The sequence below is a fragment of the Lagenorhynchus albirostris genome, chromosome 3, assembly GCF_949774975.1.
Source record: "Lagenorhynchus albirostris chromosome 3, mLagAlb1.1, whole genome shotgun sequence".
Taxonomy (NCBI): Eukaryota; Metazoa; Chordata; class Mammalia; order Artiodactyla; family Delphinidae; genus Lagenorhynchus; species Lagenorhynchus albirostris.
In genome coordinates this window covers 12324082-12351766 of record NC_083097.1, presented here as the reverse complement: position 1 = coordinate 12351766, position 27685 = coordinate 12324082, and the positions used below count along the sequence as shown (strand labels likewise).

The 27685-nt window shown below is 47.0% G+C and overlaps 1 protein-coding gene and 2 long non-coding RNA genes across 14 annotated transcripts in view; 2 read left to right on the top strand and 1 right to left on the bottom strand.

The window, feature by feature from the left end:
- LOC132518818 (uncharacterized) overlaps positions 1–3369 on the top strand; it is a 59274-nt gene extending 55905 nt beyond the window's left edge. For all 7 annotated transcript variants that reach the window (XR_009539976.1, XR_009539975.1, XR_009539978.1 and 4 more), the window contains 2 exons: positions 1701–1889; positions 3077–3369. This is a non-coding gene — a long non-coding RNA (uncharacterized LOC132518818). The remainder of the gene's footprint in view (positions 1–1700; positions 1890–3076) is intronic.
- OTULINL (OTU deubiquitinase with linear linkage specificity like) lies at positions 512–24658 on the bottom strand. 6 transcript variants are annotated; one of them, XR_009539971.1, is made up of 9 exons: positions 24445–24658; positions 9211–9370; positions 9093–9124; positions 8896–8987; positions 7961–8110; positions 5109–5237; positions 3915–4184; positions 1699–3103; positions 512–1036 (listed from the first exon to the last, which is right to left on the bottom strand). XR_009539971.1 is itself a non-coding variant. In XM_060146880.1 (8 exons), exons 1-8 carry the CDS (start codon positions 24506–24508, stop codon positions 2930–2932), a joined length of 1071 nt encoding a protein of 356 aa, XP_060002863.1. In that variant the 5' UTR covers positions 24509–24658; the 3' UTR covers positions 512–2929. The 6 variants fall into 6 exon arrangements, 3 of the variants coding, with proteins under 3 accessions (XP_060002863.1, XP_060002865.1, XP_060002866.1); XR_009539969.1 differs by having other exon boundaries at positions 512–1887; positions 2803–3103; XR_009539970.1 differs by having other exon boundaries at positions 2803–3103.
- LOC132518819 (uncharacterized) lies at positions 17239–19395 on the top strand. The gene is made up of 3 exons (XR_009539979.1): positions 17239–17362; positions 17461–18208; positions 19029–19395. It is a non-coding gene; the product is annotated as an uncharacterized LOC132518819 (long non-coding RNA).
- Positions 24659–27685: the final 3027 nt, after the last annotated feature.

Below are 27685 nucleotides of genomic sequence, written 5' to 3'. Positions count from 1 at the left end.
AGAAGGACACGATAGAAAGATAAAGTGAAAAGGAAAAGAAATCCAGGTACCAGGCAGGGGAATTAAACTTGCTTATCAAAAAAGTCAGTCTTGAAGATAAAAGTTCTAAGGATGGATGGTGATAATAGTTGCACAATGTGAATGTACTTAATGCCATTGAACTAAACATTTAAAAATGGTTAAAATGGTAAATTTTATATTTTAAAATATAAAATATATTTATATAAAATATATATATAATTATATATATATTTTATATAATATATAAAATAAAAAATTTTATATTTTAAAATATAAAATATATATATATATTTTACCACAATAAAAAAGTCAGTCTTGTACTAATATTCATACAACCCCTCAGTGTGGACACACATGGCCAAAATTTAAGAGAGAAACTTATTCTAAAATCAAAAAAGGACAAGGGCATACGTTTTCATTTTTGCTAAAATTCCTCTCATCATTTGAACCCTATAAGGCTAGAGAGACATTAAATGTTGGCATCACACAGGAAATTCACTTCCAATTTATTGTTGGCATTTAAAAGTGGCGCTAATTTATATGCAGTTCCTTTTAATTAGTTTGTTACATTCAATTATACAACTGAATTAAAAACATAAAAACACCCAGTACCTCTTCCCTTAAAATCTTCTGCTTTGATGCTTTCCCAAAACACAGCAACTACTGAGAAGTCGTCTTTATTTTTCACTTTCGAAATGTTTTCCACAATCTGGTCTTGCCCCTCTTTTTAAAGAATTCTTTTCCCACCCTGCCCCATCCGCCCAACATAGTTAAGGATAAGCATCATGGGTTGATATGTCACAGAGTTATAGGCTGCCCATCCCTGTGAAAAAGTTCTTCCTTTCAGTCCTGGATCGATGTGGAAATCATTGCACCGGATAAGGAGATGCCAAGGCCAGTGGGAACACACATGTGCCAGGTACATACCTGGACAGGCTCAGGTGGAGCCAGGAGTCCGGAGCAGCAATTCTACGTGTATCAGTCTCAGCAGAACTGCTGCAGGCTGTCATCATATCTGCTTGTGAACACAGAAGGGAGAGTTCATTTTTTCTTGGTCACAGTAACACATCAAGGGGATAACGTGCAACAGTGTCAATTCAATGACGGGGGGTGATGCACAACCACAGATGCCTCCAAGCAGGAAAGGGCTGTAGAGATCTAGTGAGAACAACTGCTTCGCCTGCCTGTCAAGGTAATGCACAGCCCCTGGATCTGAGCTCGTTGCTCTCCAACTCTTCACCCAGAAAACAAAATGACAGCAGGCACAGCACTGGCTTATGTAGTACATACAGGTGATCGTCCCCATTACAGAAGAATCTGAATGCTATTTTCATACACCACCGCATTTAACATACCTCTTTTTTATTTACAGTAAAATATAGAAATGTGAGAAAACGTTAGCGTCAAACATGTTAAGACGTTCTTAGAAGGGATATGTAACTTTGAAGTAGTAGATCATTAGCCAAGATTTTAAAGGTTATTTTGTATTCAATATTTGTTGAAATTCAAAACAGACGAGCAAAGTACCTCCAAAATAAACATTACCAAAATAAACAAAAAGTATTTCCAAAATAAAGATGATCACAAGCTAGTTAGCCTGAGTATATTAGTTGTCTACTGCTGCTGTAACACATTACCAGAAACTTAGCGACTTAAACAGCATATCTATCGTCTTACAGGTCTGTAGGCTAGAGGTCTGACATGGGCTCCACTGAGCTAAAATCAAAGTGTCGGCAGGGACGCGTTCCTCTCTGGAGGCTCTAGGGGAGAATCTGTTCCCTCGCCTTTTCTAGCTTCCAGAGGCCGCCCACGTTCTTTGGCTTGTGGCTCCTTCCCGAACCTGCAGTAACTTTCTTCCTGTATATGCTGTAAGTAACCAACGCCAGCCATGTTGCATCTGTCTCTGATTGTACCTCACATTTCCCTCTGACTGACCCTCTCCCAAGCCCCTCTTCCACTTTAAGGACACTTGTGATTATGTTGGGCCCACCTGCAGAACCCAGACTCCTCTCCCTGTTTCAAGGTCAGTGGATTAGTCCCTTAAGTCCACCTGCAACCTTATTCTCCTTTGCCATTTAACCCAACATATTTACAGGTTCTGGGGATTGGGATGGATTCTCCCTACACACATTAGATACACATGTAAATACACATTAAATATACCGTTTAATATTTTTGTGACAGTATAATAATTGTCATTCAGTTGCCTTCATCTACAGAATTTATCTTTTTGACCTATATAAAACATATTAAACTGGCCAGATGCAATAGTAAAAAAGAGACAAAACAAATTGTACAACATTACAAAGTAGTGGCTATGTGTAAGTATGTGTTTAGATATGTATATATAAAATTATACATGTTTATGTGTATGTGAGTGTAGATACACACACACACACACACACACAATTTTAAAGTTAATCGAATGGTTCTGGAAAATCAATATACCATAGAGATCCCTGGGAAGGTAATGCTTATAAAAGAAGGCCATGTTTATGAAGATCCCAAATCAGTCAAAGACAAGATTCTTAACAAAGAACATCAAGATTATAGACAAAGCAATTCTTTCCCTTTAGTCCTTTTCCCCTACTTGTTTTTTTCTCGCTTTCTTCCTGTTCTTGTTCTTCCCAAACTAAATGTCCTTGTGCTCTGTTGTGTGTGAAATGACCAGAGCCTTTACAAACAAGGTCAAACCACCAACCCACAAATGCATTAGTGCAAGGGCTCTGGAGGAAATCACTGGAAACAAAGGGAAGGCACGTGGGTCTCCGTCCAGTGTACCTGTAATCCTGGAGAGGGAGGTCCCGATTCCTCCAATGGCAGCAATACTAGCTTTGCTTTTCTAGAAACATGACTTGCAAGTGTGACCACTGTCACCGGCGAGAGCTGGTGCCCGGTCCAGGCAGACTTAAAAGACAGGAATGTGATAGTGGCAGTCATTCTCGGTCAGCAGGGAGACCTCCGGCCACTCCCTGAGCGACTCCTCTGGGTAGCAGACTTCAAAGTCTCTGGAGTTAAACCTGAACAGTCTGAACACTTTTATCTTCACTTCCAGGGAGTATCCAAGTACAGACAGATCAACCTGGGGACGAGACGAAAGAGAGGTCACAGATACACATCTCCAAATTCCCACCTCTCACCAGCGGAGGGCGAGTATTCTTCTGCCGCTCATGAGATGATGATGTATTTGCTGACCCACACATGAACCAGGGAGGGGGCACAGAGCTGGGGAACGAACGTCCGCTGCGTGGAGGGCAGGGGACAAGCAGAGAAACGTCTCCGGGGAGTAGCGTGAAGAAATCACAGGGAAAGCTGCCTGGAAAAAAAAAAACTAATAAAAGGAATGCTTACAGTAAAAGTTACACTGTTTTTCCAACGGTTTTTTTTTTATCGTCTTAAATCAATTTTTATTAAAATGTCATGATTTTGAGCACCTCCTAGGAAAGGAAAGCAAAGCAAAACGAAAGCCCTTTTCTATGGGGAAATGAAAGCATTGTCTGGACTTCTTTTAAAATTTCAATAACTTCTACTTGTCTGCACTAAGTAGCCAAATGCTCTCCCAGATGTTGCCTCAGTTTGCAGCTGGACTTCCTCCTGGGTAACCTCTGTTGTGGGAAAGCCTGTTACTGCCTGAGAGGCAGCGGGAAGGTCAGGAACGCTCCCACGACTGCCATTCGCCAGCCACAGGGCTGCAAAGACGCAGCCGCCAGCATCGGGCAGGAAGGTTTATCACTCCTTTTCCTCACTTGAGGGCAATCATACCCACCCGCCACCTCTTTGCAGCTGGATTTATCATGGCTGAAAGCAAACTACAAACAAACAAACACCTATGTGCTCAAGTGTTGCCAGCATCGTCCTTCATCATACACACACGATTCTTCTGCCCCATTTACCTGCTCTAGTCCACACGTGTCACCTACAGAATTCAGGTGATTCATCATGAAGCTTAAAGGGTCGGAAGAGGTTTCCCGGGTAAACAGGAGTCGAAAAAGACTGGGAATGGCCTTTGCGGTCTTCATTTGTTCATAAGCCTCAGTGACCTGATAGAGCATGATGAACTTCAGAGCTTCGTAAAGTTTATATTCCAGGACAGCATCAGAAAAAAGGATGTTGCACATACTTCCTCTCTTGTGATAATCTTTAATTCCACTAAATTCAGTCCACTAAAAACACAGATGTAAAGTGAAACTTAAACGGAAAAGGTGAATACATAGACCATTGCATAACTTTTAAAGTACTTATAAAACAAACCAGAGATTAATAGAGGGGAGTCGAACTTTAACTTTTCATTTTATTATCATCTGACACTGATTTTTTTAACCCTAAGTACTTATTACTTTTACATTAACAAAATATTTCATTTAAACTAGTTTTTCAAAAAAGCACCACCTACTAGGTAAAATACTAAACAGGTCAGTTTCCTAAAGCTGCCTCTAAGGGTGTTGGGTTACACAAAGGACTTTGCAGTGAGGAACAGTACTAATTAGTCTTCTTTCTTTACCACTCGCTGTGTGCCAGGGCCGAGTAGAAAGCGATCTCCGTGCATTCTCTCATTAAATCCTCACAATAACTACTGTACAGGGTTGAGACTATTCACATTTTAGTTTTACAGATCAGAAAACCGTGGCACAGAAATGGTATTTCCCAAGGAGGATTCATTTCAACGATCTAAAATCTGTGTTTATTCAGAGCAGGAAAAACAATCTTAGTCAAATTATAACATCTGTCCTGTCCCCAAGTTACTAATAGGCACATTTCAGAAGGGCATTTCCCAGTGCCTTGTCTGGACCTTGCACCACATTTTTCTGGGGAAACAGCAGAGCTACGTGATTGTTAAGGTTTCCCGGCCAGTCCACAAAAGCCCTCTTAGCCCGTGATAGGTGTAATCATCGCGTAGAACAGCCTCGCTCCCGTTCATTACTGGGAAGGACACAGAAGAGCAGGGAAGGAGGTGGTCAGCTGCTGGAAGACCATTCCTGCCCCACTTCCTACTAGCGGGGCGTAGAGCGACATGCCTGGCATGAGAGAAAAGGGGCTGTGTGTGGGGTGCATGCTTTCATTCCTAGTTTTCCCCCCTAAAGACTCACCTGTGCTTTCAATAATTCCACACATTTACGTAATTTTCCAAACACATTCGAACCTGTATACTTCTCAGGACCAAAACTGTATTGCTGGATCCAATTACAACCTTGTGAAAAGAGCAGTTTTTCAGGAAGCTTAAAAAGGAAGTAGATGCCAACAGTGATCAGTATCTCAACATGTCTGACACACAATTTGGAATATGTCACAGGAGATAATCTTATCCCATTCAGAATCTTCATTTTAAAAGACTATAACAACAGTTAAGTAAAAACATACAGTCGTGTGTGTGTGTGTGTGTGTGTGGTGTGGTGTGGGTGTGGGTGTGGGTGTGGGTGTGGGTGTGGGTGGGTGGGTGGTACATGGGCCTCTCACTGTTGTGGCCTCTCCCGTTGCGGAGCACAGGCTCCGGACACGCAGGCTCAGCGGCCATGGCTCACGGGCCCAGCCGTTCCGCGGCATGTGGGATCCTCCCGGACCGGGGCACGAACCCGCGTCCCCTGCATCGGCAGGCAGACTCTCAACCACTGCGCCACCAGGGAAGCCCTATAGTCTTGTTTTAGATTTGTGGATTAAGTGATTTGGATCATCTTCTTAATTCACAGTTTCACAACTTAATGAAAACCTAAATGAAGATTACGTCTACAGAAACAATCTTTTTGGATAAAACATTTCCCGAACTTCCTAGGTATACCCTTTTAGAAATTATTTTTAACCAAGCACCGTTAGAGTAACATAGTATATCAGGGGAATGTAGATTGTACAAGGATGCACTTGGGGGTTCAACCTAGCTCTGTCACTCTGTCACGCCTGCTGAGAGATTACTCACCCAACACTGTTTATGTGACCTCTTAGCCTCATCCTCCACTGTAATGGAGACAATGACAATTGTCAAAAACCAATGACAGTACTATCCATTTTGCAGGACTCTTGTTGGGACTAAGTAAGATTACAGAATACGTAAGAATCTGACCCACTGTGGGTGTCTGATCCATTTTCCCACCCAGCTGAGCTTGTGGAGCCCAGGGCCGCAGCGGAGTTCTCTGTCCTCAGCAGCTAGCAGCAGGGCTAGCACACAGCACACACAACCGCTAGACGCGACTGAGCTACCACCAAAAACAGCTCGAGACAAAAGATGGTAAGGAAATAGACCATGTGTAGTCATATATATGCAAATACTTTATACTTCGCTGCTCCTCCATCCTTAAATGTACATCCGTGGTTAGGCATACTACATTCAAATAAAAATTAAGGTTATTCATAAGACTGTGCTGCTTTAACTGTTAAGAAAATGAAAAAAACAAGGTACTGACTGGGAGAAAATATTTGCAAATGACATAGCTGATGAAGCACTCATATTCAGAATATATAAAGAATTCTCAAAGCTCAATATTAAAAAAACCCAAACAACCCAATAAAGAATGGGCGGGGCTTCCCTGGTGGCGCAGTGGTTGAGAGCCCGCCTGCCGATGCCGGGGACACGGGTTCGTGCCCCGGTCCGGGAAGATCCCACATGCCGCGGAGCGGCTGGGCCTGTGAGCCACGGCCGCTGAGCCTGCACGTCCGGAGCCTGTGCTCCGCAACAGGAGAGGCCACGACAGTGAGAGGCCCGCGTACCGCAAAAAAAAAAAAAAAAAAAGAATAGGCAAAAGATCTGAACAGAGACTTCTCCAAGGAGGTAATGTGGATGGCAAATAAGCACATGCAAAGATGCTCAATATCATTACCCATTAGGGGAATGCAAACAAAAGGCAGTGACACAAATGCACCCCTATTAGAATGGCTAAAAAAACAAAACAATAAACCTGAGAACGTGGAGCAACTGGAACTCCGTTATTGGTGGCAAAATGGCAGAGCCAGTTTGGAAAAGAGTTGGCAGGTTCTTATCAAGTTAAACCTATCATGTGACCCAGCTATCTCACTCCTAGGTATTTACCCAAAAGGAATGAAAACTTACGTTCATACAAAATCCAGTATGGGAATATTTATAACAGCCTTATTCATAACTGTCAACAACTGGAAGCAATCTGGGGACCTCCCTGGTGGCACAGTGGTTAAGACTCCACGCTCCCAGGGCAGGGGGCCCGGGTTTGATCCCTGGTCGGGGAACTAGATCCCACATGCGTGCCGCAACTAAGAGTTGTCCCACATGCCACAACTAAGGAGCCTGTGAGCTGCAACTAAGGAGCCCGCCTGCCGCAACTACGACCCAGGGCAACCAAATAAATAAATAAATAAACTGGAAGCAATCCAGATGTCCTTCAACTCATGAATAGATGAACAAAATATGTGACATTCATATCATGGAACACCATTCAACAATAAAAGGAGTGAACTACAAATCCATGGAACAACGTGGATGAACTGCAAATGCATTATGCTAAGTGAAAGAGGCAGATTCAAAAGGCTACACACCAAATAATTCCATTTACGTGACATTCTGGAAAAGGCAAAACTAAAGGGACAGAAGACATATCAGTGGTCGCCTGGGGTTGGGGGTGAGAGAAGGATTGACAAAAAGGGATACAAGGGATTCTCTGGGATGGAGGTTACATACTGTGCTTGTCAACACTCAAATAACCATAGAGTAGAAAAGTGAATTTTAGCAGACCACCTAACTTATAAAGGACAGATGCCCTTCTCCAGAAAAGATGCCGGCATTAAAAACAAACAAAATTGAGTGCGACTATCCTTCTGAGATGGTTTGTTTGCAAACTGACATGAGAGACAGAGGACTGGGCTAAAGGGCCTTCAGTCTCCTGACGCCCTGTGTACAGAGCCACCCACAGGAGACCCCGAGCATCTGTGTTGCAGTCCCCATCAGTGTTACCTTTCCCGAATTTCCGGTGTGAGAACGTACCTTCGCAATATCTTTTTCTTTCATCCAGGATGGGAAAGAGAGGCCCTGGCTGAAGATTTGGAAGAGCACCGACCTTAGTGCGTCGTAGTTGTCTCTCCTTACTTGTTGAACACATTTAATATGCCGCCGCCAAAACAGCTCCTCATAAGCCTATGAGCACGAGAGGAGAGGCTGTCTTTAATTCCACTGGATGAGAGAATGAAGAAAGCAAATCCACTGCACCTTCAGCAGGTGTTACTCCCAAATAAAGTGGACAACAGAAACAAAACAATTATAAATTATGAACGTGAACACGTGTAATTTTCAAGTGACTTTTGTGTGTATGGAGTCCATGTCATGCTATTTTAGTTGGTAACTTCCTGGAAGCCCAGAGCCAGGAAATGTCATTCTGGGGAGATGATGTCTACAACTTGAACACAGTGAAAAATACTATATATACTTTTAAGCCCATGCTAAAGTGTCATTTAAATGTACTTTTCTTTTTCTTTCTCTCTCTCACTCTCGTTTTTTTTTTTTTTTTTTTTTTTGGCTTTAGCTAGTGACAAGGTTGGACAGCACTGCTGGGAATATTTACCAAGATTGGTCTGATGGAAAGTTCTAAAAATCCTCAAAATGTTTTATGTCAAGGTGCCTGAATCCCTTCAAGGACAGAAGTCTCCACTGCATGTGCAGATGTGTTCATAGGCTTGGTCAGCAGGGAGCTGAAAAGGGTACAACGCTCAAGTGTCCTGAAATTACGGGCCTAACTTACCCAAGTCCTCGAAGGCACTAGCTCTAGGTGAAAGGCCTGAAGGCAATGTCTAGCAGCTGTTTGGCTTTTAACTAGAGCCACAGTTGTTCTTGGTGCCACATTTGGTAAAGCAGAATGGAATGCGTGTTTCCCGATTTTTACACACAAATTCTCCACCCACCACGAGCTGTATAAACAGACACACCTTCCTCATCAGCTTGGCATGGGGTGTCTCTCCTTTCCATTCTCTTGCACAATAACTGAGTAAATCAACTTCTGCCTCCACACTGAGGTTCCCTGGACCAAATCAAAGATACAAGGTGGTGAATTTTCCCTTTCCTTTCCCTTCTTGAACCCTCTCTGCACTTTAAAAATAAGGAAACTATGCATGAAAATATTTACTTTTGAATCTCCTCTGCAGATATCCAATCCACCTAAAAGATAAGGGAACGATAATATCAAAATTCTATTTTAAACAGCAAGGGCATTTTTGAAAATTAAAGATGACATAGCCACATACCTTTTCAGCCGGTGCCCTAAATATAAATGTAGCCTTCTGAAGTAGCAAAGGGTGCCCACCAGAAATGAAACTGCCAGTGTCACTGACCCCTTTCCTACTCTCCACGCGGTATCTAAGGCTTGGCTGGTGACGAGTGTCCAGGAGTGCACTTGGTCATTTCCTACAAAAATTTAATAATAATAACACTGTATAGCATGGGGAACTATATTTAATATGCTCGATAAACCATAATGGAAAAGAATATAAAAAGGAATGAATATATGTGTCTGAGTCACTTTGCTGTACAGCAGAAATTAACATTGTAAATCAACTGTACTTCAATAAAAAGTAAAATAAATATACATCACAATTACACAAGCCTGCTTTGTTTAAGGGGGAAAAAAAGATACACTGGATAATTTTACCTGTAAAGAGTCTATCATTGATTTAAATAAACATTTTTTAAAGCATTTGAAAATTCAATCTAAAGATTAAAGAAACACCTAGTTCTCCTATAATCAGTGTCATATATAAAGATATCTTTGTTCCACAGAATTCAAGAGGAATAGGGAACATAAACAGCATGGGTTTCGGAATCCCTCAGACCTGAGTTTAAAACCCATTTCTCCTACTTACTCAGCTGTCTGACTGTGGGACACCTCATTTCTCTTCCCCTGAATTTTCTTGACTGTAAAATGGGAGTAAAAATACTGACCTCGCTGGAGAAAGATGGAATGAAATCATTTAAGAACTAGCACAGTGCGCCTTGCACTGTGTAGAATATCTGTTAAATCCAAGAATGATCAAGGGGGTCTGCTCAGCACGGAGCCCACAGGAGTCAATCACACCGGGGGGGTCTCCTGCCGTGTGGCCACCACCCACTTTTGCCCACGGCGATACTCGTAGGTCATTACGGGGCATAACACATGCCATCATCTGAATGCACAGAACAAGACTCAGACAGCAGGCACAGAGACATGGTTTCCAGAAAGTGGGCCACTCAGAGTAGTCGTGGATGGAGCTAGGTGTGCAGCTTGCAGGGTACACTACGATTCCTGATGTGACAGGAGAGAAAATTCACAGGCCAGGAGAGCCCAAACTACGTACTTGCAATATTTTACTATGTGCAACAGATTCCTAATTATATTATGTTTGAACATGTAAAATGCTGAAGTACAAATGAGGAAGAGAACTTTTGAATGGTGGCCAAACCTCCTGGGGTTCATTGTGAAACAGTTCCCTCCCTGGCACATTGGTTTAGTAAACTTCCAATGATTAACTGTAGTAAAAGCCTCCTGGATTCGGAATCTACAAGTTTAGCATTTTTGATCGTATGGATATTTGATATGCATATCTCAGTAAAGTTGCTATACATTCTCAATAAATATATATACTCTCAATAAAGAAAGAATTTACCAGCAAATAAAGTTACCAGCAGATAAAAATATGCATGTTTATAATTATTTAAAAGTCCATTTTTTATTATTCAATTAAACTATTTATTTTTAGATCGTTGTACATTCATACGCAGCTCTAAGAAATAAGCTTACAAGAGACAGCGAGACATCATGTACCCTTTACTGGAAAAGTACATGGCTGTTAATTATGTATTTACTTCTACCTAGATATTTAGTACAAAGTTTTTAATGAATTGTTTAAAAACGTAAGCTATAATGCCTTTGCATCTATAATTCAGACTTTTATTAAAGCCTACATTATTCTCCTTAAAGAATGTATAATATTTTAGTATAAAGAGAGAGCATCATATGTATACACAATCACTGCCTTGTTGACGAGCATGTGGATTGTTTCCCAGCTTTTCACTTTTACAAACATTTTCCTCCAACAGTCCTCGTGGACTCACGGTATCTTTTAGGATAATTTCTAGAAGAGGAAACTCTGGGTCAAAGGGTGTGCACATCTCCAGATGTTACAGATGTTGCCAAAGTGCCCCCTCAAACAGATGACACTCCCGCCACATGTACGAGCCTGCATTTCCCTAAACCCCAGGACCGGTTATGATTTCTCACTGCAGTAACACGTTCATAGTTCTTCCTCTGTGAAGAGCCTTTTGGAGCATCTGCCTGCTTCCCACCGGGTCGTCCTGGGTTTTGTGTGGACTTGGAGGGCTTGCAGTCACTGGGCTGGGGGCTGGCTGCTGCCCCCTCCATGAGGCACTGCTCTCATCTGCCGCACACAGACTCCAATCGTCGTGCTGCATTCTTAAAAGATACTGCCTGGCCCCTCGGGGCATTTGATTTGAGACCCCTGAAATGGGGGCTTCTCCTGAGCCTGAGGCCTCTCGACAGCTGCCAGGGCCTCCATGGGGACCCACCGCAGATTATGGTCTCCTCACACCTACACACACGTGCATGCGCACGCGCACACACACACACGCACGCACGCACGCACGCACGCACTTCCCTAGCCTACCGCCCTAATCCTTGAAATTAAACCCACCTCCAACCCAAGAAAGGGCGATACGATCAACTTCTCAGAAAAAAACACGTGAGGGCTGAACACCCCCTTCCCACGCAAACCAAGAACACGAGCCTAAACTCCTTGCATCCACTCTACCCAGTGCAGCCACAGGTACTAGCCAAGAAGGGCCAGGGAGCGGATCCGGGGGGCTGGTGTGGGTACCAGGGAGCGGCCTGGAGGTGGGACTCAGGAGGTCACAGGGGAGTGGGCTGCAGCTCAGAGAGAACCCCGAGGTGTTCACATAACTTCATATGGAAATATTATCAGGAGTGGGGCTTTGACAGTTTAAAAGAGCTACCGTTTGAGCTTTTGCTATGTGCCAGGCCCTGCAGCAAGCGTTTTACAGGAATTGTCTCATTTGCTCCTAGAAACGCAGTGGCATAAGGAGGCCCTGGTCCTGCAGTACACGGGGTGGGTGACTCCATGCCCCCAAGTGCCTGTTCCTTAACCCCGGAAGGGAGGGCAGCAGGACAGCCCAGCGCCGGGGACGCAGGGTGGCTCAGGGGCTCCTCTCGCTGCCGTTACCCTGGTAACACGGAGGCCCCCTTGGAGCTGCGGGATGCTCCAAGGAGATGTTGGGAAAAGTGCCGAGCTCGTGGCCGGGCACACGGCAAGTACCCAAAACATGTTCATTATTATTTTATCACCTGAGGACACTGCGAGGGACAGAAAGATGAACTAAGCCGCAGAGCTAGAATTCAAGCACACGGGGCACTGCGATGCAGAAGCTGGACGCTGTCCCACTTGCCTACCCTGCCTCTGAATGACGGAGCTGAGTGAATCCCAAGCCAGCTCTGCTACAGCAAGTGGAATCCAGGCTCTTTAAAAAGAGAGTTTAAAAAATTTCTCCTGCATGTGTCCATAACTGGATTACAACTCAAAACAACAGACAAGGAGGAGAACACCATAAATGAGACACCCAGCAAAATACTATCATGATCACAGCTTTGATGATCTCCTGAGTCAAATCTCATTTCCCCCAAAGCAGCCGAGACGGGATAAGATCTTCCATGTCAGAATCTTCCCGGGGTCCCCCTCGGCCAACCGGCCAGGGAGAAGTCAGCACCCGCCCGCCCAACTTCCCCTCCCCTGCCCGGTGCCCTGCCTAACAGCGAGCTGGCCTTGGGGGGCGGCCCCTGGACTAACAGGAAAAGAGAGAAGTTCCACCACCATGGAGTCAGTCTTTCAACATAATAAACAGAGGAGCGAGAAGAAGGGCAAGAAACAAGGGGAGTAGGGGACGAGGGGTGGCTTTGGCAACGAAGAGGCGGAAAACAAGCGTTGCCAGGAATTATGGATTTGATCCTTTTTAACGCTCATCAAGAGATAAAAATGAAATTTCTTTTTAACCCTTTCGGGCTGGACCGCTTGGGTGGTGGCTGAAATGAGGTGATACATGAGGCACCAGGCATTCCTGTGACAGCGGAAAGTGGACGAACTAGGTCTTACACATCCCCCCAGTCATCAGCATTACCACCTGCTGAGACCTCAACCCACACAATCCGAGGCAACCCTTAGGCAGTTGCGATGTCCTTTGGGTAATGACACCAGAACCTCCTGAAGCCAGTAGTGTGGCCATCTGACGCTAAACTCCGATCTGTGATCACTCAGACTACATGTGGCAGATGAGACCACTGACTAGAACTGAAAAAATAAGAAGCCACTGTTCTTTTGTGGTAAAATTCTACTCAGCCTTTTTTTTTTTTCCATTCTCTAAACTGTACCAAAACTGAAATAATTCAAACACTCAAACAGGAAACCAAAAAGAAAAAAACAAACCTGAAAACAAAACTTAAAAGACCCAGAGGAGCCAGGAAACCGAGTGATCACCCTGACAGCACTTGGCCCCAGCCTCAGGCGCGCTCTCAGGGAGAGCCCCGGGGCCTGGCTGGGGCCCGGCCCCTGCCCCACAGGCCACCCCTGGGGCTGCGGCGGCACAGGGAGCTTGCTCCGCCCTCGGCTCCTCTGCCCCCCCCTCCCCCGGGGTCCCCCCCGCTCCCCCGGGGTCCGGCCCACTGACATCTCCTGAGGCAGAGGAGGAGATCAAGGGCTCCGGGGCGGGCTTCGCGGTGGAGACTAGGCCTGAGCTAAACAGTGGAAAAGGCGACCTAATTTCGACATTGGAGACAGCAGGGGCAGCGAGACATACAACATGGGAAAATCACCTTGTTGAAAACTTTAAGGTGAAAAATACTAAATTTAACATAATAAATACAACAGATATTTCTATCAGCTTCAATGCCATGTTCTGGCTGATTAGCAGGAGATGGTAGGAAGAGTGGCCAAGAGAGACGGATGGGTTAGGAAGCAAATAGGGCCCGGGACGGCCGTGCCCCTTCTCTGTGGCAGGAGTGGTGAAGGGATGGGGGTGCCCCAGAGAGGAGTACACACAGGCCACGTGGTACAGTGGGCTGGGCGCGGCCCGGGAAGCCCCCCTCCCTCCTGCCCCTCGCCCTTTGGTTATGCTACTTCTTCCTACCTGGGCTGGGCGCCAGGCTGGCAGGCAGTGAACTGAAAAGACACATGCTCTGGCCCCAGGGAGCTCTTGGTCTGGTGGCACGAGGCTCTGCTGTCAGGAAAGGCTACTGGTCAGCTTGCCCGGGCCCACAGGTTAGCACGTCCTGCTGTCGGGGTCCGGCTAACACGAGGCCCTAATGCTGGATGCCCAGGTGGGTCATCTCTCTCAGAGGGGAGCTCTGAGAACCTCAGAGGCTCGAGAATAAAGCAAAATACGGTACGTTCGTCCAAACATATAAGCTAAGCAATATGCAAACAGAGCGATAAACATACAGAACAAATCCCATTAGGACATCACGGCTTCTGAATAACTTAGAGCAAATGGGAGACTCCTAGAGAGAAGTCAGCGCAGTGGAGTGAAAGGCTGCGTTTAAATGGTCTTGGCTCGTGCAAAACCATAGGTTAGTTGGTTTTTTTTTTTTTATCAGCTATGTGGGAAAGAGAACAAATAACCTCTTAATAAATCTTTGAAATGGTGAGGTCAAAAGACTTTCTACATATTGGAATTTCAGGTACTAATCCTGCTCAGTTAAGAAACAATGGTCTCCCGCTTAGTAGAGTTCTATCACCAACAACTACAAGATCAGTATCGCTGAGGAAGAGAACCCCCAACGTGAAAGTTTTTATCTCGAAAGTCATGACCAGCGAGACACACGAGGGTAGCCCTGTCGTGCAACCAACTTAACAAGGCTATGCGCGCAATCTCACGTCCCGTGGGACTGGGCACGCTTCACCCAAGGCTCCTGCCGACCAAGAGTCACCAAACACAGCAGGAAATGCTGCTTGCCAAACACTGAGGGGACTGTGTGCGTGTTTTTAGTAACATCATAGCTCAGAGTATTTTCATGTACTGGGCACAGCGTTCGGTGTGTTAAGTCCCACCCGTCACTTTAATTTTCTAACCATGTGGCAGAGGTTTAAAACCCACCCAACTACAAAAGCAGTAGGTGGGATAGGCTCCGGGGACCCCAGAACTCCAGGTCACTGTACCCAGCCAGGCAGACTCCCTGTCCCTGGTCCGGTGGAGACAGCGGGCTGGCAGAACAAGGCCGGGACCCAGTCTTTATTCTGCCATTTTCTAGCTGCAGGACCTCAGATGAATCACTTTGTCTCAACAAAGAGGCAAGCGGCTGGTGTGACCAGATCTGTCACCACAACTTGAATCGTTGCTGCTTGGCGTCACGAGGAACGTGTCTGATTCTTCCTCCACACGATCTTTGACAGAAACACGGGATGCTTGGGCCGAAGGGGCTGGAATCCCACTGGTTCTCCAAGGCCTGAGTCACACCAGGCCCTCAAGCAGAATGAATCTCTCCCCCGGTTCCCCCCTACACACACACACACACACACACACACACACACACACACACACACACACACACACACACACACACACACACACACACACACACACACACACACACACACACACACACACACACACACACACACACACACACACACACGCTGTCCACACTGCAGGTGGGTTCCAGTTCAGTGGATTCATGACTGTGTCCCCTTTTGGAAAGCACTGGCTGGAAAGCACTTTTGAGGTGAAAGCTGAAGCTTAATTCCCTGTGGACCTGGCCACCTGATGAGCTGTCACACGCACACTTCATCTTTGAAGCCCAGAGAAAGCAAGCAGAAGCCTGAACTTGAACCCACATGTTCTGACTCAAGGTCAGAGCCCTTTGAATTAACTACACAACTGCCCTTCCTGAGTAATTCTCTTCCAAGAATTCAAAATAATTAATAAGCATGAACTCGGAAGGCAGCTGTCATTCCCACTGTGCCTTTTTCTCTTCTAGATCAGACACTCCCCCTTCTCTCCACCAGGCCTCACTTGACATGATTTGGTGGCGAGGGGCAGGGGGGTAGTCTCTTCACCATCCTGGTCACTCTTCTCGGGACCCACCCCACACTCAGAGTGAGACCGCAGGTCAGAACACACTGTCCTGGGTGTGACCAAGCGGGAGAGAATTCAGCCACGTAACCACTTCTTCATGCTCCATCGGGAGTCAGCAAGTTTTCTGTGTGGGGTCAGAGAGTATTTTCGGCACTGCCAGCCGTCTGGTCTCCGTCCCATCCACTCAGATCGTCCCCGACAGAGGGGAAGCAGCCATCAGACAGTACACAGCAGGTACTGTGGTGTTCCAAGAAAACTTTTTTACAGACGCTGAAACTTGAATTTCATATAAGTTTCACATGTCAGGAAATGGTATTCTTCTTTTGATCTTTTTTCCAACCATTAAAAAATGTAAAAACTATTCATAGGTCACAGGCCATATAAAAACTGAGTGGGACAGATGTGGCCCATGGGCCGTGGTTGGCCTGCGATTGTATTAGTATTCAGCCTGCCATCAACCTAAAGCCGTTTAGACCTGTTGCTGGAGCACATCTCCCCATCTGCTGAAGGGGGAGAGAGAAAAGGTGCTATCATCCCACTGTCCTCAAACCTCCAGGTGGAAGAACTGTCCTGGAGATCTGGTGCTGGCCTCCACCCCTCTACCCTCTCCTCTTCCTCTTTCTTGAGGGAGGAAGACTTACCTGATGGCAGGTGTAAGACCCGGTGCTCAGCTTAGCCCCCTCCTCTCCACTAGGATCTGCCTGCCTGCCGAGAGGTGCCCTTGGGGCTGCTGTCTCTCTGGGAGGGAGGCCTGACCTTTGAGGGGAGAGTACAGCTCAGGCACTGCCTGCAAGCCCATCTGGCCATATGACTAAGACATAGGGATTTTATCACCGAGCCGGCATTTTAAAAATCCCTGACTTCCATGTCCACCTTTTAGTTAGTTCAGAACCTGGGAAGGGAAGCAAGGGGTTATCCAGATCGCGTGTGCAAGCTCTGTACTTTTTCGACCCAGGAGCTGACACACAGCCCTGCTAAATTTCACGTTACTGGACTTGGTTCACTGCTCTGACCTGTCATGGCTTCCGTGGTGCTCTGTCCCTGTCTCAACTCTTAGGCCTTTAAAAATTAAGCTTGTCTTCCACATCCCAAAATAGATCATTTATGAACATGTGACCAAGAGAGAAATAAGGTACACCCTGAGACAAGCCACTTTCGCTGCAGTGATTTTTCCATTAATCAGAATCATTTGGCCTCTGTCGCTAGTGGTTACTCATCCTTCTAATTGGCTTCCCTTCTCCAATGCCATTTTCCGCTCTGAAGCCAATGGTGTGTGTGTTTTGTTGGTTTGTTTTTTGTATCTTTTTTACATTCAATGGACGTGTCATCTCCTATTCAAAAATCTTTCTGGCTTTTCTTACTTATAGGAAGGACCCACATCCTGGCAGCCAGTGGAGTCATCTGGAAAGGCCTCTAAACAAGTAAGAGAGTGATGGGGCAACGCCTATTGCACCATCCTAGCCACAGGCCTCGGAGAGCTGGTTTTCCTGTAACCAGGGACCGGCCTCACCACGTAACCCCAGCCACTGGTGGAACCAACTGAGAAGTCGGGCTGGGCCCACCACTGATGGGAGCCCAGGGCGGAGGCTCCCTGTCCTCCTCCCCTAGTCTCTAGCCCTCGCGGACCCACCTACCTTTACGTGGTCCTTCAGATCTGCTCCCCTGAAAAGAAACCAGAGGCTTCCAAACAAACTCGCCAAACATTATAGAGCATTGTACTCAAAGTCTATTGACAGCGACATCCTTACCAGCTGGGCACTCAGAAAGACAATCCTCGGGCCCCGTGGAAGCAGAATCTGTGTTCTACAAGATCCCCAGCGATTCAAGCGGAACCAGAGCCTGGGAGGCACCGCCACCGAGAGGGAACCGTCCTTGCCCTGGCTCTACCTGTGGAGAATCTATCTATTGGCTGGGCGCCGGGCTTTTCTTTAGCTCCCAGGTGATTCCAGTGTATCACTGGCGATGAGACACACTGCTCCGGAGTCAGGGCTTCCTCCGCCCTCGGCTGTTTCTGTTAGCTCAAATATACTATCACGTGCCAATTGATTTCCAAAATTACCCTTAGGGGAATCAATCATGCCAGATAGTCTCACTGGTCATGTAATCCAGCTACAAGTAAGTGCTGCCTGTGTTTTGTGTCTCTTTCCCTTTGGCCAGGGTGGGGCTACTTTTACTAGTCAGTTGCTATTTTTCCAAGGCTGGGATCTATGCCTACCTAAAAAAGAACTTTGCTGAAATTAATAATCAAGGAACCCAACTACTAAGGTGACCTCCGGGGAGGTTGACTAACTCCTCCTGGCTTGCCTGGGACTCCCCCAGTTTTAGTGCTGAAAAGCTCCTCGTCCGAGGACATCCTTGGTCTCAGGCAAACCAGGACGGGTGCTCACCCCACCTCCAGGGTCCCCCTTGGTCTGACCCTGACTCTTCCCTATTCTCTCACCTCTTCCTCTGGCTCCAGGATGACTGGCGGCCCTCAGTTCCTCCATCAGGGCTCACTCTTGCCTCCCGGCCTGCCTTTGCCCATGCTCTTCCCTCATCTGGAATACTCTTCACTTTACTCATTCTCCAGCTCTCAGCTCAAATGTCACTTCCTGGGGCCAAGCTTCTCTGACCCAATCCCAACCCCCAGGCTTGGTCAAATCCCTGCTAACTCTCTCACAGCACACGGTGTCCTTTTCCTTCACAGCACTCGTCACAGTTTATACAACTGTGTTTGTGTTTGATTAGTGTCTGTCTCCCTGTGTAGGTAAATGTCTTAAGGACTGGGACTGTGTCTGTTTTCTCTCTGCTTTCCTGGTCCCTAGAAACATGGTAGATAGTTAATAAATATTTGTTGAATAAATGAAATGAATCGATGTAGTCAGAATCCAGTCCACATGTCTCCACGACAGAGACTGCCGGCCAACCCCAGTATCTGTTCTCTCTTCTTCCACAGGAATAGAATCCTGACTTTGGCTGGATACCTAGCTACTCAGAATAAAGGCTACATTCCACCGTCCCTACATGCTGGGTAGAGCCATGTAAGTGAATTCTGGCCAAGAAGTGTTATGGGCAGTTTTCAAAAGGTTCTGTTGAGAGGAGTGTGTACTCCTTGCCCTCCCTCCTCCCTACTAGCTGGAATGTAGGTGTGATAACTGACATTCAGCAGCCATCTTGGATCAGGAAGTAGCTGTGGGCGTGAAACCCATGCAGGGTGGAAACAAAGTGGAAGGAGCCTGGGCCTCTGACACTACGGAGCCCATTCCAGCCCTGGGGAGCCATGTCTGAGCTTTGCCATAAAAGAAATAAACTTAATTCACTTATTTGGGGCTGTTCTGTTATTCCACCATACCTAATCCTGCCTAACAGCCTCTCTCTTGCTGGTCCCTTCTGACTTCTAACATGCATGTCAGAAATGGTGTGGGAATTCCCTGGCGGTCCAGTGGTTAGGACTCCACACTCCCACCGCAGGGGGTGCGGATTCAATCCCTGGTTGGGGAACTAAGTCCCACAAGCCGTGTGGCATGGCACAAAAACAAAAAAGCAAAGCAAAAAGAAAAAAGAGAAATGGTGAGCCACCACTCTTGTTTTCCCTTCCCTTAAATACACTCATGTAAATATAACGCAGGAAGTGAGGCTGTGAAGCGGTCACCTCGTGGGATGGCTTCAGGGCAGTGGAATGAGCGGGCCCCAGGGAGTCAGGAACTCAACTCCAGGTCTGGTCCTAGACAGTTGAGCAACCTGGACCTCAGCTTCCTCCCCTATAAACAAACACAAGGAGGCCAGGCCACTCAGCGCCATTCTCCTCCAAATGCCTCTTTATGTTAACATGTTTCAGAGTTATGTTAGTGGAATGGTCACGTTGTGGTACAGGCACAGGATTTTAAGCAGTTGTGAAACAACCGAGGTTCAACTAAACTCAAAACATCACTCAAAACTTGCACTACAGGAAAGACGCCTGAGCGTGTACAGAAGATACATGAGACCTTGACAAATGCCAGCAAATACTTCACCCCTGAGACATGCGTGCTTAGGTCTGCATGTCTATTACACCAGCTGACCTGAAAGCAGAATTTTGATAAAGAGCCTTTTCCGCAAGGGCTTGCGTGGAACCCCAGTTTCTAAATGACAGCAAGAAATAAAAGAGGAAGATTGAGGAGCCTGGGGGAGTGGGGAGGGAAAGGAGAATTGTACCTTCACATGTTAGAGGCTCCACACTTTGAATGAATCAATGAGGTATATGTGGGAGAAGATGCTGGAATATCCAAGCATGAGGACCAGTGCAGTACAAGGTAGGTCTATAAGCAGTGGCTGTACCAGTCCTCTGTCATGACAACCAGCTGAGTATCCCAAACTGAGTTTAACAAATGTTTAAGAAACAAAAGAGAGGGATACACCGTGGATAAAACTGATCTAATAAACTCTCAGTTTGAGAGATTTTTCTTTTTATTTCAGATTTCAGAGGAAGGAATCGATGCACCCAAGGCTTGCACTGCTTCAGGTGCAAAACTGAGGGACCCAACATTTATATTAATAATTCGATTGGCTACGTTTGCATTTCAAGGTGCGAGGCCAGCCTTAGCTACGAACTGAGCTCCCAGTTCATTTGTTAAATACCAGGTAAAATGACACAGAGCTGATTGGGTCTGCCACTCAGCCCTTCACAACTGGATGGCGACTGACTGTCCTCACCCAAGCCGGCCTGGCTGGCCATCTCTTCCACTTCTCCCGTCCTCTCAGCCATTCTGCTTCTTCCACAGCATTTCGACCTATCCTGGCAGGCGATTTGGAAGACACAGAGCACTGTTTTCCTGTCACTTTAGAGATCTCACAGCAAAGTTGAGGCCTTCTTGTCGCAGATCAACAAATATACCCACGATGTGCCTGGTGTCACTCTAAGACCCAGGGAAAGGTTCTCTCTTTACAGGGAAGAAGCTCAGTCCACTTCTCTTCAACTTGGGAGACAAGACGCTCTGGGGAACCTTCTCTGCCCCGGCTTAGGGGAGAGACACACAAGGTTCAAAGCCCGCGCCCCTACCCACCTCCACTCCTGAGCCACTTGGGAACGAGCCTGTGCCCACGAGATCCTCCAAGCCTGGGGGGAACAGGAGCTCAGGTCCACTGTATGGGCACATGAGAAGGAAGGACGCTTCCCCCCCCACAGTGAAAAAGACAGCTGTATGTGATTTACATTTAACAAGATTTACAGAAAGGGGTAGGCGTGGTCCTGCGCTCCTGGCCCCCCCAGATCTGGGCAGTGCCTCCAGGACAGCCTGACAGGCCGAGACCGGGACCCCCAGGTCTTCTGGGTCCCTTCCGGCCGCCTGGGCCTCAGCGTCTGACGGCCAGCTTGACCTCTGAGGTGGGCCCATGGCACAGAGCCTACCCGGAGTGCAGGCGCCCCACAGGCCAGGCCAGGTCGGGAAGGCATCTTGTGGCTCTGGGGGCCGCAGGCACTCAGACCCCACCCAAGAGGCCAAACCCAGGTATCTGGGCAGCTGCCGGTGCTCAGGGAAGTGGGCTGGGATTCTGCTTCTAAGTTGGGAGAGGACTCTTGAGAAGCTAACTTCCAATTATCGATACATTATTACTCCCTCTGCCAGAAGACTAACCCTAACTAATATTCAATAAAAATCAATAACACTGGCAAGCAGAGACAGAGCTAATAAGGTGCTTTAAATTACTATGTATCTAACATCCAACAGTTCCACGTAAACTCAAAGTCAGAGTCACCTGGTTAAATCGACACTGGAAGACTCACTATTAAATTCTTAATTCAGAGGTTTATTGAGCATAGCATCTTACGTGCTATGGTTTCTGGGATTGTTGTTTATTGCCTGGGAATCCCAGCAACAGTACTAACAGACAGGCGTCCTTAGTCTCCTAGAAATGAACATAAACATTTTATCTTCCTCTTACTTTAAACATGATGGCACGTCTATTCCGGCTCAGTTAAATGAAAAAGTAGAAGAACAGAGTATGACTAGAACAAAAGATCACTGGAAAAATGAGTGTGTAAACAAAAACTTCTCCCTGTTGACTTATTGTAAAATGACATTTAAGTGTTCTTCCATTCAATTAATTACAAATCAATAAATGTGTATATAACCTCCGTCTTGAGAACAGATTGTCCTAAGTAACTGAACGTGGACCAGAGGATTCAAGTGGGCAGGAGAGAAAGGTCAGATACACTAGTCCATTAACTCCTTTAAATGGTACATAGAGACTTCAGAGCCACGTATAAAGAAACACACGTGTAGGAAGTTTTAGCTCGATAACGATGACTTTTTCTCCCGGGCACACACCTGTGAGTTCCCTTGAGCAACAACAATGGTATTACGTTGATAAGCCAACTTTACTTTAGAACAGCTTAACTGCGATGAGGTACCCTTGGAACCTAGAGTGCTCCCAGGTATAAGCCTGACTGTTTTAGGAGACAGAAGCGGGCGATGGTTAAGAACGTGCTGCGGGAGAAGCCAGGCCGCCAGGGCTTAAATCCCGGCACCACTTACTAGCTGGAAACTCTGAGGAAATTCCGTGACCATTCCGAGCATCACAGGACAGTGGTTGTAGAGATTACATAAGACTATGTACGGGCAGTGTCTCCGCGTCCAGCACCGAGAAGAGAACTCCGATACCCACTGCTACTGCGGCAGGGACAACGCTGGGGGCTGCAGACACATAGGACAGCACCCACCTGCTCCGGGGAGCCAGGTGAAAGGTCACTTTCAAATTCAGTCATTGTGCCAATCAAGAATTTCTACTTAGCTAAAACACATGGTGCCAAAACTTACATTTTATTTGCTGTTTAATCCATCTCACAGGAACGTAAGAGTAGAAGTATAAAAGTGATAAACAGGCTGGCAAAAAATAGCAACTGTGGACCACTTGGTTGTAAACATTCTCTTGTAGGCTCTGTTGCGGGCATGTGTTTTCAATTGCAGTGTTGGTTTTCCTTTTCCTAAGCCCTCAAACTGTTTTTTAAGGAAGGAAAATGTTTCCCTTTAGGCTGGAGCTGAGGAAAGAATTCTCTCTGCGCTCACAGTGCCTGCACACCTTGAACTTGGTGCAGTGGAAGGGAAAATTCCCGACAATTACATTAAGCCAAAAGTAGATACCCTTCCGCGCCCCCCAGTCAGCTTTTCCCAGCTGTGCCCCACCTCCGCTTCCAGCTTTGCTCCGCCGAAACAACACAGGGAGAAGGGAAGAAAATCACATATGAAAAAGTTCGGATGGATACACCCCCAGGATTCTATAAGAATCCAAGGTGCAGAAAGGTTGAAAATGAGTTCATTCTCCAAACTTCTGAGGGTGGGAGATACGTCAACCACAGAATTCTAGACTGGGAGGGGCTTTATGGATCAGCTAGCCCAGTGCCCTCATTGTATGGACCAGGACCCAGAAGCTTCGAGGCCCGCAGTCCTGGGCAAAAGGATGTCTAGAACTCATGTCTTGTCTCCTAGAACCGGGCTGTTTTCACCACACCCGACACTTTGCTGTGTGAATCAAAAGTTCCCGCTGGGACCAAGAATCCGGACTAAGAAGCAATCCCAGGAACTTCCCATTGACGCTGCGGCACCTGGAACAGGCGTGCTCCCCAAATTCACCAGTGGGCTCTCACCCCCCGGGTGGCCTCCAGGGAAATACACAATCGGGAATGTGCTCCAAACTGAGAAGCAACTCATCTTCCTCAGACCTGGGGCTGAAAGCATGGGAAGGAAAGCACCCTTCACTCGTCCGGTGAGGGCCCCGCTACGCACGCAGAGGGCAGAGACACGGCGACACAGGTGGCGCGCGGCGACCTCGGCCACCTGTGCCATATACTGTGCTGCCGCTCCTGTCCCTGGTGACATTTTTTGTTTCAAAAGCCAAAGTTTTCTGTGTTGCTCATCGAGTCTCGACTGCTGCGAAGGTGTCGGCCACATCCTCTGCCAGCAAAGCGCGAAACCCGTCAACTTCCCTCCGACAACAATCAAGGGCTCGGAGGGGACACCGAGAAGGGGACACCGGCGCTCGTGGGCGCCAGGGCCCGACCCCAGCCGCTGCCGGGGCACCTCACGCCGCCGCAACGCATCCTAGCCCGCAGGACCCGCTTTCTCTTTCCAGGAACCCGCCAGCTCTGCCTCGGAGGGTCGCTCGCTGCCTCGGCCCGAGGGCGCAGTTCCTCACTGAGAGGCGACCCCGCCCCCGACGGCCCCCCCAAACCCTGCAGCCCGTCCCCCTCCCCGCCCCGGGCAGGGCGCCCAGGACCTCCCACCCTTGGGATGGCGGGCCCCGAACCTTCCAACCCAGAGCTGCGCCGACGGCCGGCGGGGAGACCGCTTCCCCGGCGCCCACGGCCCCCGCCCCGCCCCACCGGGCCCCGGGCCCACCTGCGGCGGAGTCGCGAGGTCGTTGCCGCTCCCGCTCCTGCGGGGGGCTCCTCCGCGCCGCCATGGCGGCCGCGTGCTGCTGATGGCCGCGGAGCCTCGACCGGTGGGTCTCTCAGACGCGGCGGCAGCCGGCCGGCGCCCCGTCTCTCTTCCCGGCGGCTGGCGTGCGATAGAGGAGCCGGCAGGGGACCGCAGCCTGAGCTCCCTCCCCGGGAGCCCGCTGGTCGACTGACACACCGGGCCACCAATGGGAGGCCGCGGCGGGGGCGGAGGCGGGGACCAAGAGGGCGGGGCTTTTAGGGTGGGCGGGGTCTCTGCGCCTTCTGGGTCGCCAGCCAGGGCTGCGCAGAGCCGCTGGTGCTCCGCGGGGCGGGGGTGGGAAAGACACTGCTGGGATGCAAACGCCGCTTCTCGGGAAACATCCTGGGGATTCCACCTGGACGGGTCCTACGACCTCCCTGGCACTTTATATCGAAGGCCCTCTGAGTGGGAAGGAAGGAAGACTGGTGGGTGAGATGGTGTGGGAGAGGGACTGGTCCCATTTTCCTTTCATGGCAAGGTTACAGCATTCCCTTCCCTGGCGCATACGTTAAACCGCTGGTCGGTCAAAGTTATGGGTGGGCGAGACTGGAATCCAGCTGTTGACCCAGGGCCTGTTCCACTAGACTCGGCAGATTTCCTGATCTTGATTTCCCTCCGGCTCAGCAGAACGGGGTTGTGCTCACTTAGAACTCAGTTTACATTAGGTTATTGACAAAGCTGATCATCTGTTAAAGTGGTTTATCAAAAGGAAAAAACAAGGCAGTAGCGAATAGTAAAATTAAACAGTCCAATAATAAAAAGGCACTCACAACAAGGTTCTTTCACCCCTGATTTCCTTGTCAGATGACCTTTTTTTTTTTCACAAGAAAAAGGAAGAAACTTAAAATCTTGGTGAACACTTCCTCCTTCTCCAATATACACAACTCCAGAGACAAACAGACTTGCATGTGACATGGTTTGGTACCTTTTGAAAAATTCCATAACTAAAGAAAGATGTGGGAAACACCCTGGAATTTTAGGTGACTCCAGTATACTTAGGGCAATGTCTGCAAGTAACCACTTCCCCCCTCTGAGTCTCAGTGCAAATGATTAGGGGATCCCACAGGTCTTTGGCAACTTCCGGAAAATTCTGAATCAGAGCAACAGCAATTAATATAATGCTGGACATTTACTGAGAGCTGACATCAGGCCAGGCACTTTGGTAATCCTTTTATGTCTTACTTTACGTATTATTTCACCTAATCCTCACTGGCCCAGGAGGTAGGTACTATTGGTTGTCTTGTTGTTGTGCTGGGTCTTCACTGCAGCACGCGGGCTCTTCATTGCAGGCTTCTCTCTAGTTGCGGCCAGGTTTAGTTGCCTGGGGCATGTGGGATCTTAGTTCCCAGACCAGGGATCGAATCCACATCCCCTGCATTAAGGGCGGATTCTCAACCACTGGACTACCAGGGAAGTCCCAAGGTAGATACTATTGTTATCTCCAGTTTACAGATGAGGAAATTGAGGCTCAGTAAATGCTGGTGCAGAGTTTGAACCTAGGTCTGATCTCTCAACCACCCCACCATTCTGTAACCCATGATTCACAGAAGATAATAAGAAACGTTCCCAAACTCTGCTGCATGTTTAGAAAAAAAAAAAAATCCCTTCTATCCAAGTCAGATTTTAACCTAGAGGGGTAGTTTTCCACAGCCATAAACCATGATTTGCATGTATAGAGCCATGTTATACAAAGTAAATGACTTAAAATTGCTGTGTATAATTAAACCTAAACAAAGTTATGAGCTGTGATGAGTATAAATTGTCTATTTTAGAAGCTGAAAGTACCAGGGCTAATTTCTTGTGATATAATAAAATAAAATTTTCTTGAGTCCTTTAACCACAAAACAAATAAGCCAGTAACTTTCCCCTCCTCCCACAAGAGAAAATTTATGAACACAGCTGTTTGGACTCAGCCTAAAATCCTTTCAATTAATTCACAGTCAGGGTTCCATGGTTTGCTGTAATGTTCACTGTTATTCTGAAAGCTGAGTGGAAGGCCTCTTTGTGTGGTACTTACAGACCTAGACCTTGGAACCAGACTGCCTGGCCTGGCTGCATACTAGCCATATGGACTTGCTCAATTATTTAAACTTTTTGTGCCTCAGTTTCCTCATCTGTAAAATGGAGCTCAAATGAGTATCTTCCTTATGAGATTGTTATGGGGATGAAGTAATTAAATATATCCCAAACCCTTAGAGTAATGCTTGGCACATAATAAACACCACATAACTATTCATCAAATAGAGGATGTAGCTAGACCTAGAGATTTCTGATTGGCTTTCTGGTCTACCCAAGTGTGCTTTACTACCTGTCTTAACAGTTACCAGGCTATCGATCTTTTTTTATCAACATGGATTGTGAGCTTTTTAAGGGCAAGAATTCTGATCTAGAATCCTTAGTGTCTAGTTCAGTGATTGAATTTTTTTTTTTTTTTTTTGTATATAGACTGTGACAAACCTTTATGGCCTTTACTAACACACATTCTTGCCTTCCACATTATGTCACATCTTGAATACATAGGCTTAAAAGAAAAACTATCTGGCTGGTGCTGCACTAGAAAAATAACTATCATTGAGCCCAGTATAATAAAATCATATTTCATGGAGCTATTATGTAGAGCTTGAATTTTTTTGAATGGGTGAGGCCATACTTCCATAAAGGTTGCATTCAGCAAAGATGCCTGTAGCAATTGTCTCAGCTGAAATGTTGACACATATTATTATACTCACGGAAATATTGACCTTAGAACAACTGATGACAAAGTCAGTGCCTAGCGTTGTGCCTAGAAGCACATCGCTTGACTGTGATGCTGGAGAGTTTGGACTGAGTGGCCAGGGGCAACGGCTACTCCAGTTAGTCACATGGACGAGCCTGATATGGTCCACATCAGAAGAAAGAAAGGGGGGAGGGAAGAGGGGGGAGGCTCACTGGTCAATAAAGCATAGCAAATATTTTCTGAGAATTTTTGTTTTCATAAAGTTTTCTTGACCATTTGAACTCTGAGAATGGAATGTGAATATCGAGAACCCCTGAAGACATTGCAAAACGTATCCTCCATTGCTATGCCAAACTTTTCATGTTACTCAGGAGTCACTCATTCATATCTGGAGCAGCCTCCGGCTAGGACAAGTTGACGTTTGTTCTGAGAACAGTGGAACTC

What these genes read in the sequence shown, in the direction of transcription:
- OTULINL (XM_060146880.1), bottom strand. Translation starts at nt 24,508, where the DNA reads ATGGCGGCGCGGAGGAGCCCCCCGCAGGAGCGGGAGCGGCAACGACCT. An exon ending in ATGCCAAGCTGATGAGGAAG is followed by an intron (nt 8,111 to 8,895) that starts GTGTGTCTGTTT and finishes TCGTGCTCATAG; the next exon opens with GCTTATGAGGAGCTGTTTTG. An exon ending in ACACGTGTGGACTAGAGCAG is followed by an intron (nt 3,104 to 3,914) that starts GTAAATGGGGCA and finishes TCTCGTCCCCAG; the next exon opens with GTTGATCTGTCTGTACTTGG.